This window comes from Rhineura floridana, chromosome 21 (genome assembly GCF_030035675.1).
Source record: "Rhineura floridana isolate rRhiFlo1 chromosome 21, rRhiFlo1.hap2, whole genome shotgun sequence".
Classification (NCBI taxonomy): Eukaryota; Metazoa; Chordata; class Lepidosauria; order Squamata; family Rhineuridae; genus Rhineura; species Rhineura floridana.
This window is the reverse complement of record NC_084500.1, coordinates 5,254,545-5,266,006: the sequence shown is the minus strand read 5'-3', so window position 1 is coordinate 5,266,006 and position 11,462 is coordinate 5,254,545. Positions and strand designations below refer to the sequence as shown.

Below are 11,462 nucleotides of genomic sequence, written 5' to 3'. Positions count from 1 at the left end.
TTGTCTTACAACAAATTCTAGAATGGAAACAGCTATAGTCTTGATGTCTGATCGTGGAAAAAGATTAAAATCCAGCTCTTGTCTTTTTTGTAAACTAACCAAGCTAATTTTGCTGAAAGGCCACTGTGAGAGGTCACCTCCCACAATGTCACTCTGTCAAAATCCCTTGGCTGTGGTGGCTGTGCTTCTACACCTGTCTCTCTGGCTTTGTAATTTTGGGTGTTGGGGGGGGGGAAGATTTGACACCAAACCCCCATTCCTCATAAAAGTTATCTGAACTAATCTTTCAGCCCTGCAAATTCATCTGCTATGCAGATATATTCCATCTCCACCACCCCCTTAAAAAAAAGTGAGCAACAACAGGAATGCCACTTTGCCCGATGGGCTTGCCATTTCATAGGTGGTGGGCTGCACCCTGCAGGCCTAAGTCTTGGATGAACCAGGCTTACAGATGCGGAGAAGCTGCATAGGTAGTCTTCAGTTTCAATTACCTGAATAAGCGAGCTAGCTTTTGGAAATTTGAGTTGTAGGGTTGTTCTGGTAAACCTAGCCTTGCTCAGTCATAAGGCTGGCCTCTGCTTTTCTACTGCCCAAATTTTTAAAAACTGGCCTACACCAGATCCCTGGAGATTAAGGCTTGAAGGGGCTGTGCAGAGAGCTCAGGACACACACCCCTCCAAGTGGCTCCTTTAAGACTTCTCTCACAAGCAGAGATTTGATCTAGCTTCACATTTTTAGTGCGTAGCAGGAAGGACTGGTTTTTGTTTTGGAAAAAGGCATAATGGATGCAGTAGCTCAGCCTGTAAAATGGGCATGCATTTCTAACTGAAGATGAGGAATAGTGCCGGTTCTGACAAGCAGCAGCCAAGGTTTTTAACCTGTCTGAGCTGAAGCACCTGAGAGAGCAGGCGCCGGAATGCTCCTCTGTATGCACACTCATACACTAAAATTGCCTAGCGTGGCAGGGAGGACAATTCTAGCCTTGCCTTTTACCCAGATTGCTCATTTGCTCCATGCAGGGATTTATCTTGTGGTGCAGTCCATCATGCAAGCCCAAATTCGCTGTCTGAAGTGGTAGAGCCCCACACCACCACAGGTTGACTGACCACAACTCTTGAGCTGTGGACTGAGCCCCTAGCCTCTCAAAATGGCCACTCCTGTAGTCTTACTGTCCTGACTGGCAATAGCCCTGGCATTGGGGGTATTGAAGTAAGCCACAGCCTGTCTGTGTGAAAATAAACTCCCAAGATAATGGGCCTGTAATTCCAAGAAACAAGCAGAGTCTTTAGTAAATCACTCTTTTTATTCTGCAACATTTCTTCACGTAAAGCGATGTATTTTTTCAATATTTATATGCCTATGTAATTTCTTGTAATAAAGAAACCTACTTGAATTTGATGGTGTCCCCTAAATTCATCGCTGCGGCAATACCACCAAGGGGAATAATTTTATAGTGCAGTAGGGTGAAAGTTGATGCCACCATGTAATGGCCTTTTTGGGTGGCGTGTGAGGATGGTGGTAAAGTTTATCTGTACTGTCCCCAAGAATGACACAGGGCAGATATAATCCTTGAGCTTCAGATTCTAACGTATGATTAAACCATAGTTTTGCATGATATATGAATTAAGGTCACTCTTTCTCCTTGCAAGGGAGCACAGCGAATCAGATCCAACAGAGATGGGTAACTAAATTTTGCTAGAGAGTTGCAGGGTAGGGGGTGAGAATCATGGTGTGGAGGCATGGGTCAGGTTCTAACCAGGGAAACACTGGTTTAGAGATGCTCAAGTTCATTCAGCAGCAGTTTCTGTAGACATAGCAATAGCTACAGGTACAGTTTTATCAAATCATGGTTTACAAAGCCATTTCAAAGTACGGTTTCAGATTCTGTTTTGCTGGTTGTTTGCAAGATGACATTGTGCCAAACCATGATTTAAGTTTTGTGTGTGTCAGGTAACGGCTCAGTCTTTTAAAGCACACCACTCAGCCAGTGGGTGGCACCCTTCATACTCTTGCAGGTTAGGATTGCCCACCCCAGTGGATGACGACTGCTCAAGAGGAAGTCCCTCTGTATTCACGCACACGCACTGGCTGCGGCTGGATCCGGGCTCATACAGCTTCCTGGGGACGCCATTCCAGTCTCTGTTAACTCCCCCGCTGCAAATGGGAGAAGGAGAAAAATGACAGCAACTTAGGCTAGATCTGCGATGGATATCATCTGGCCCTGTGTCGCTAGCACCACCATACAGCCAGAATTCTGGGTAACTTGCAGGGCCGGTTAACGGTTGGAAACACCTTTTCAAATCTGACCAGTCCCTCCTTGAGCAAACAGCATCTGAAATTCTCAGAAGCCAGCATCAAGTTCTTGCACGCGAAGATGAGCAAAGCCTCTGGGTTCGATCCAGACCTGTAGACAGGGCTGGCTGTAGAGTATGACTTTGTAGGACTACAGAGCTCAAAAAGGACCTGAAGAACAGCCCTACTGTATCAGACCAAGAGGTCCATTGGGGGTCAGAATCCTGGCTAATTAGAATATAACAAGAGTCTTGCTGGATCAGACCAAAGGCTGAATTAGATCAGCATCCCATTTTCCAGTAGAGCCAAATGTGCAGGACAGGAAGATAACAGAGCACCCCGTGCAACTTATGTCCAAAGGTACACAGCTGCTGACCACGGAGGTTTAATTTAGCTGTTGGGACTAATAGCCATTGATCCTCCATTAATCTGTGTAATCTCTTATTTAAAGCCATCCAACCCAAGGGGGATCACTACATCTCCAGCTAGTGAATTCCATCAAATTATGCATATTTTTGTCTACTCTGAAGTCTACTTGCACATCAGTTCAAAAGCTCTCGTACTCCACTCAGCTTCCTAAGAGACTTACCTTTTATTTTTAAGACTCTTGTCTTTCACATTTTTAAAATAAAGTTTCTAGCCTTTATGAAAGCATTTTGATATTTTAGAAGGCATTGTCCCCCTTCCAAACAGGTTGGAAAGGTTGCAGGGTGATGGGGAACAAGGGCTTCAGTACCTTAGGCAGCGCCTCTTCCTGCCTATTGAAAATAAATTATGCTAAGTAGTAGGTAGGTTTACACACTTTATACAAGCTGAGTATTTTCCCCATTTTTAGGGCAAAGTATATAAAGCGAGCCAACTTCCAGCCACACTTGATTGACCGTCCACACCAAGATGGCTGGTTATGGCAGCTTCATCCACCCGCAAATTATTTTCTGGTTACACAGTGGCTTCTGTGGTGAACGATCACAGACCCAGCCAGCGGCCATTTTGCCTGTCTTCCATCACCTCTGCGCAAACTGTACCTCTGCTTGGAACACCAGACACGACTTCCTCCGGTTGAGCTCCATTCCGAGTTGCACGGTGGAAACTGCTTCTTTTTCTCATTCTCCTGGGCCTTCAGCCTCTGCCCTTCTGCAATGAGAGCTTGGGCCTGTGCTAGGACCTCGGTGGGTGCCCCGTTTTCATGGTAGAACCTCCCGGCCACTTTCCCTTTTCCAAGAGTGGAGAAAATACACATGCCTGCACATCATGCTAGGCCCTCAAATCAGCTCAGCACTCTCACAATTCATAGCCCTTTTCAGGCACCGGAGTCTATGGGGGGGGGGGTCCCTAAAATCCAGGGGCAGAAGGTTCCGCTGCTTAGTTTTCATGGAGGCCCAAGAAGGCGCAGCACCTCTCTTCTATCTAGAGTGCCCCAAATTCTACTTTGCTTGTAGATATGGCTCATAGTGGCTCAGTTCAGACATTGAGCCAAACCATGGTTTAAAGTTCAGACCAAGCCAAACATGGTTGTCTGCTTTCGTTTCCAATTCTCTTAGCTTCATAAATTCACTCCCATCTTCATAGTGCTGCAACCTCTGAAGATGTAGTGATAATCCTAACCATTATTTGTAAATTCAGAAATTACCATGGTTTGGGCTAATCACGGTTGAAGAGCAGCCTTTCGCAACCTTTGGGCCCGCAGATGTTGCTGGACTACAGTTCTCATAATTCCTGAGCGTTGGCCACACTGGCTGGGGCTGATGGGAGTTGTAGTCCAGCAACATCCAGGGATCCAAAGGTTGGGACAGGCTGGTTTAGAGACCAAACCACTGTTTTCACCTTCCAATGCACAGGCAAATCATGGTTTGGAGCTGTTTGCCTGCTTTCATTTTCCACCTGCTCAACAACCTTTCCTGTTTCATTTTACTAGTAGGTTTAAAACTAAAGTGTTACTTTTATTGGGGAATGTGTATTTTAGCCTTTTTTTAAAAGTCTGTTACGATGTGAGTTGCCTCGAGAGGGCTGTATAGCCCTGAATAGCAGCATATAAATTCGATGCTAGTGTTTAAAGGCCTAAACAACTTAGGCCCCAAATATCTGAGAGAATGCCTCTTTTCTGATAGACCATCTTGGGTGTTAAGATCAATGGAACAGACCCTTTGGTAGTTCTGTGGCCCTCAGAAGCTCGGCGGGGCAGGGCGGAGAGGAGGCAGCCCAGGAAAGGATGTTCTCTGTGGCAGCCATGAAGTTGTGGAAGTCCCTCCTCACAGAGGTGCCTCAGGCACCTTCATTATACAGCTTTCGTTGTATGCTGAAGACGTACCTCTTCGCTCTGGCCTTTGATACTTTGAGAGATGTATATTTTTAGGACCCACTCTAGTCATACGACTGTAACTTGTTTTAAACTGTTTTTAACGTTGTATTTTAAATTCCTGGGACCTGCTGGCAAAGGGCAGGCAATAATTATATGAATAAAAAATAATAATTACTGTAACAAAAAAAGTAAAACAATAAGGGTTCGCTGGAGGCAGAGCCAAATCTCCAACTACGGCCTGCCAGTTCAGATATACAAATAGACTTCCAAACATGGCTTCTGGTTTGGATTTCCTGGCCAGTTGCAAACCCCTCTTTATCAGTTCTAATTGCATGCCAAACCATGGTTAAGCTTTCTTAACCATGGTCTGCTGCGATGCCTGAAATGAAGTGAGCCCTCATCAGCTGCAGCCTGAGTATGCTGTTAAAGGGATTTTTGCCAGCATGTTAATGCTCTCGCCCACTGGTTGGTTCCTAGCCTTCTGCTTCCTCAGATACCAGCACGAGGCCCAGCCTGCTTGAATGGTGGCCAAGAGGTATCTGCTACATTCTGAATAGGTTGCCTTCCAAATAAAGACAGCGCTACGCTAACAAGGCTGTGTGAAAGGGGAGGCTGTGTGTTAGCTACTGAGAAGAATCTTCTCAATGGCTGATTCATCTCCTTTCACTCCGATTGGCTCCAATCAGCATGAAAGGATAAGGACTCTTCTTAGTGCCTAACACTCTCCCTTTTCATGCCAATTGGCTCATACACAGGGACCTCGCTCCCAAAAAAGGGGTCTATAAGCCCTCATGACCCCAGACAACTACACCCCTGCCAAGGGCTGAACGCAGCCTTCAAGGTCAGAACTCCATCTGAGCTACACCCCACCTGGAGACACCAGTGTTTGAATCTGGGGCCTCCTGCATACAAAGCAGATGCTCTAACCACTGAGCTATGCAGCCCTTCCCCAAAGAGTAGCAAGTAACACGCTTCACCCAGACTGCATACATACATGAACAAAGAAATGGGCTGCATCCAACTCAGTCCTATTCACAGTAGACCCATGGAAATTAAGGGACCTACATGAGCTCTGTCCATTAATTTTCATGGGTCTTTGAGTATGACTGACATTAGATACAACCCAATGTACCAAGGCATGCAGCACTGCCCAGCCCCCTTGGCTATGCACCTCATACACCCCTGCCGTTCATAATGGAGATCAACGGAGGCTGGTGGTTCCGATGTCAGTGGGGCAGTGAATCTGTTCCAGGTTTTAGGCCAACCTTTCAAGGAGCTGTCTAAGATGCTGACATTGGAGCCACTAGTCTCTGCTGATGCACATTTTGCTAGCATTCTTAGATTAGAGGCGAAAGGCACCAAAACAGGGCTGGCAATTCCCTCGCCACTGTTGTGAAGCACATACCAATCGGCACATAATTCTTCCTGTAAAACGACAGCCAGTTCTGAATGGCTAGCATTTCTGATGGTGACAATCCCGAAATATCATCCACCAATCCAGCTGGGGTGAAGTCACCTGTTGCAAACGCTCTGGAGGCATCTTTTCCTGGGGAGACAAAATTTTACATGTTTGGTTCATCATACTCTGCATCTTAGAGTATTGAAGGAACTGGTTGAAGAACTCTCAGAACCTCTGTTTATTATCTTTGCAAAATCATGGAGGACTGGTAAAGTGCCAGATGACTGGAGGAGAGCTAATGTTGTCCCTATCTTCAAAAAGGGCAAAAAGGAGGAACCGGGGAACTACAGTCAGCCTAACATCAATTCCTGGAAAAACTCTGGAGCAGATTATAAATCAGTCAATCTGTAAGCACCTTGAAAACAATGCAGTGACTACTAGGAGCCAACATGGATTTATGAAGAACAAATCCTGCCAAACTAATCTTATCTCATTTTTTGATCAGGTAACCTCCCTTGTAGACTGTGGGAATGCTGTGGATGTAATAAATCTCTACTTAAGCAAAGCTTCTGACAGTGCCCCATGATATTCTGATTAGCAATCTAGCTAAATGTGGGCTGGATGGAACAACTATCAGGTGGATCCACAGTTGGCTCCAGAATCATACTCAAAGGGTGCTTATCAATGGTTCCTTCTCAAACTGGGTGGAAGTAAAGAGTGGGGTACCACAGGGCTTGGTCCTAGGCCCAGTGCTCTTCAACATTCTTATTAACGACTTGGATGAGGAGGTACAGAGCATGCTTATCAAATTGGCAAATGATACAAAATTGGGAGGCACAGCTAATACCGTGGAAGACAGAAACAAAATTCAAAGGGACTTTGATAGGCTGGAGCATTGGGCTGAAAACAACAGAATGAAATTCAACAGGGATAAATGCAAAGTTCTACACTTAGGAAAAAGAAACCAAATGCACAGTTATAAGATGGGGGATACTTGGCTCAGCAATACGACATGTGAGAAGGATCTTGGAATTGTTGTTGATCACAAGCTGAATATGAGCCAATAGTGCGATGTGGCTGCAAAAAAGGCAAATGCTATAATAGGCTGCATTAACAGAAGTATAGTTTCCAAATCACATGAAGTATTAGTTCCCCTTTATTCAGCCCTGGTTAGGCCTCGTATTGAGTACTGTGTCCAGTTCTGGTCTCTGCACTTCAAGAAGGATGCATACAAATGGGAACAGGTTCGGAGGAGAGCAACAAGAATGATCAAGGGACTGGAAACAAAGCCCCATGAGGAAAGACTGAGAGAACTGGGCATGTTTAGCCTGGAGAAGAGAAGACTGAGGGGAGATACGATAATACTCTTCAAGTATATGAAAGGTTGCCATACAGAGGAGGGCCGGGATCTCTTCTTGATTATCCTAGAGTACAGGATACTGAATAATGGGCTCAAGTTGTAGGAAGTCAGATTTCGACTGAACATCAGGAAAAACCTCTTAACTGTTAGAGCCATACAACAATGGAACCAATGACCTAGGGAGGTAGTGGGCTTTCCGACACTGGAGGCATTCAAGAGGCAGCTGGACAGCCATCTATCGGGAATGCTTTGATTTGGATTCCTGCATTGAGCAGGGGGTTGGACTTGATGGCCTTATAGGCCCCTTCCAACTCTACTGTTCTATGATTCTTCTAACCCTTTACAAATAAAACGAGAGGAAATTATTACAGATGAGCCCACACGCTTAATTTATTCCAGATGCTATTTTACAAGGACTGAGCCGAGTCAACAAAGCTGAACGAAGAGTATTTATTTTATTTTCATTTATTTACTATTTGATTTATATCCTGCCCTGCCCCCCAGCAGGAGCCCAGGGCGAATATCCTTTCAATGTATTGAATATCCTTTCTATGAATTCCACTTGTGGCTGGCTGTGGATATTTATTTATTTATTCAACTTCTATCCCACCCTTTCTCCCAGAAGGAGCCCAGGCCAGCAAACAAAAGACAAAAAGATAAAAACAACTTAAAAATAAAACATCTTTTTGTAAAGAAAACTTTAAATACATCTTAAAGAGCAATTCCAACACAGATGCAGACTGGGAGAAGGTCTCTACTTAAAAAGCTTGTTGAAAGAGGTCTTCAGTAGGCACTGAAAAGGTAACAGAAATGGCACTTGGTGCAAAATGCGGCGGCACAACTGCTCACTGGCGCAGGGTATTGCCAACATGTCACCCCACTGTTGAAATAATTGCACTGGCTGCCCATTTGCTACCGTGCCAAGTTCAAGGTTCTAGTTTTGGTGTACAAAGCCCTATGCAGTTTGGGACCAGGATACCTGAAAGATCAGCTTACCCCTCATATACCCAGGTGATCGCTGCAGTCTGCAACTGAGGGCCTCCGATGGCTCCTAGGGACATCTGTCATTCTGGGAGAAGGTATTAGCACGGATCTTATTCTCAACGCAGAAGCAAAAATGGGGGGGGGGGGAGGCTGTGATTATTATGAAGGGATCTGCACTTCTAAATTTGCTATTATGCAACTGTTGGATAGGCAGCAGCATATTTAGCACCCAACACACAGTCTTTGGCAGTGCTGCTTAATTGAGTGAGACTGTCACACGCACACACCTTAGGGGAAGAGGCAAAGTCCTGAGAGAACACACACACCCCCTCAGCAACTAGGTTTGCCCCGATTAAAAGAAATGCAAACTCCCAAGTGATTTGCAATGGAATAAACCACAGCTCGTCCCTCACGTGGCTGGCTTGGGGCTCAGTGGTTGCTGGGACCCCAAAAGCAGTTTTCCACGCACCTGGCCCAACAGGCAGCATTTTAAAAGAAGCCTTTTCCTCTTGTCCATAAAGAGAGAAGGGCCAATGGCTCTTTCTAAGTAGTTTTTGCAGAAGTATTTCAAAAATTAACTTTATTTTTTAAAAAAAACACTATCACGTTAAAAATATATACTATTTATCACATTTATTTGCCGCTTCCTACAAAAATGTCTCAAAGCAATTTACAATTTTTAAAAGCATGCACGATTTTTTTAAAAAAGGTGACTGTTTAACATGCGTAGCTCGAAAGAGGGCTGTGTGTTTACGAGGTATCATTAGAAATGCTAATAATTAAGCGGTACAGTAATGTCTGAAATTAAACAGCTACCTGCAAAGAAGCTGTAAGCCCCTCCTGGCCCATAATGCTTGCGTCCCCGTTGCACATCAAAGACCTGCCCCAGCACGGCCAGGTAAAGCCCAGCGCCGCCCTCCGCCTCTGTGTAGCGGCCTAAATCGGCGGCGCTCAGCACCGGCTCCGCGCCACCATCCCGCCACAGCCACGCCCGGGGATCGAACCCGCGACCCCAAAGCCAGGCGGCCGCCCAGCCCACAGCCAAGGCTGCAAGCGCTCCTCGCAGCATGAGGCGCAGATTGGACAGCTTCAGATGGGGAGGAGCTATGAGTGTCCCCTCTCAAGACGCTGTGGGCGGAGCAACGGAGAGAATCACGTGGGAGCTCTGAGAGCTCATTGGTTGATGCTTTCAGGGCGGTTGCCGACTTATTGGCAGGCTTTTTTTTAAAAAGCGACTCCATAGCTATAGAAGCAGAAAGGGGTGGAGTACCACAGAGACTCAAAATTTCAGGGTTTAGTAGATACATCTTTTTTTCCACACTGGTGCGTAAATGCAAGTTTGTTGTTATGTGCCTTCAAGTGGATTATGACTTATGGCGACGCTATGAATCAGTGACCTCCAGTAGCATCTGTCATGAACCACCCTGTTCAGATCTTGTACGTTCAGGTCTGTGGCTTCCTTTATGGAATCAATGCATTGCTTGTTTGGCCTTCCTCTTTTTCTACTCCCTTCTGTTTTTCCCAGCATTATTATATTTTCTAATGAATCATGCCTTCTCATTATGTGTCCACAGTAAGATAACCTGTTTCATCATTTTGGCTTCTAGTGACAGTTTTGGTTTAATTTGTTCTAACACCCAATTATTTGTCTTTTCTGCAGTCCATGGTATGCACAAAGCACTCCTTGAACACATTTCAAAGGAGTTGATTTTTCTCTTATCAACTTTTTTCACTGTCCAACTTTCTCATCCATACATAGAGATCGGAAATACCATGGTCTGAATGATCCTGACTTTGGTGTTCAGTGATACATCTTTGCATTTGAGGACCTTTTCTAGTTCTCTCACAGCTGCCCTCCCCAGTCATAGCCTTCTTCTGATTTTTTGACTATTGTCTCCATTTTGGTTAATGACTGTGCCAAGGTATTGATAATCCTTGACAAGTTCAGTGTCCTCATTGTCAACTGTAAAGTTGCATAAATCTTCTACTGTCATTACTTTAGTCTTTTTGACGTTCAGCTGCAGTCCTGCTTTTGTGCTGTCCTCTTTCATCAGCATTCGAAATGCAAGTTACCTATAAATTGAGGGGTTTAGCTGCAGCTGTGATTTGGCATCATTTGGATTTTTGTGCCTATGTGAGTGAAAAATATCATTTTCTTGAGTTCAATACATGCAAGTCAACAGAGCTTAAGCAGATGTGGGGGCATGTGGGAACATCTGGCGCTCCAGATGTTGCTGGACTACAACTCCCATCAGCCCCAGCAAGCATGGCCAATCCCAAGGGATGATGAGAATTGTAGTTCAGCAATGCCTGGAGGGCCAAAGGTTCCCCACACTTTCTGCATGCAAGTGAAGGCTGGTATGGGGGTGGAAAGGTGTTTTAAGGGGGGCACTATTTTTAGACTAGCCCCCCAAACCAGGTGCCCTCCAGGTTGCTTTGGACTACAACTCCCGTCAGCTGTGCTGTCTGGGGTTAACGGGAATTTTAGTCCAAAATATCTGGAGGACGGCAGGTTGGCAAAGGCTGCACTTGGCTGACCTTTGTTGTACTGGGGAATTTTTGCCAGGAAATCCAAACTATCTTCAGCTTGACCTCCAACCAGTGGGAGATGAACAGAGACAAGGCTGCGCTGGGCCTCCCTGGCCAAGGACTTCCAGAGCCTGGGAGCCAACACTGCGAAGACCCTCTCTCGCTCTCTCGAGTTCCTGCTGTTTTTTCAGATACCAGCAGGGCAGAAAGAAGCCCCCCCCCCAACCCACACAAATTTGTTTGCTTTTCAATGATACACTATTAGAGTGAGGGGCTAGAGCTGCTATTCTTCAAGGGTCTCTTGAAGGTTAGCTACCTACATCTTGTCTCCAGTGCACATGCTTGCTATTGTGTGCACAAGTGCGCTAACAATACCCAGGCTTTCACTTCCCGGTCTGAGCTGTGGAGGTAGAATTTGAAGTGCTGATTATATCAGGCAGAGGAAAAGCCTGAGATATATTTAGCCAAAAGTTCTCTGGGACATCTTTAGCCAAAAGGAAAATGCCCTCTTTGCTGTTAATTTCGCACAGGGCGGGAGATTGCACAATACATCAGGCAGATTAGAGAAACATGTCTATGAGAAAAGATGTTCAGGCAGT

At 45.5% G+C, this 11,462-nt stretch overlaps 1 protein-coding gene across 2 annotated transcripts; it reads right to left on the bottom strand.

Annotated features, from left to right (window-relative positions):
• Positions 1–1,284: 1,284 nt before the first annotated feature.
• On the bottom strand, positions 1,285–9,483 carry LOC133374463 (neuferricin). Of its 2 annotated transcripts, none has more exons than XM_061605463.1 (4): positions 9,151–9,483; positions 5,997–6,137; positions 3,318–3,534; positions 1,285–2,154 (listed from the first exon to the last, which is right to left on the bottom strand). In XM_061605463.1, exons 1-4 carry the CDS (start codon positions 9,401–9,403, stop codon positions 1,959–1,961), a joined length of 807 nt encoding a protein of 268 aa, XP_061461447.1. In that variant the 5' UTR covers positions 9,404–9,483; the 3' UTR covers positions 1,285–1,958. The 2 variants fall into 2 exon arrangements, with proteins under 2 accessions (XP_061461447.1, XP_061461448.1); XM_061605464.1 differs by having other exon boundaries at positions 3,318–3,504; positions 9,151–9,482.
• Between the last annotated feature and the right edge of the window lie 1,979 nt (positions 9,484–11,462).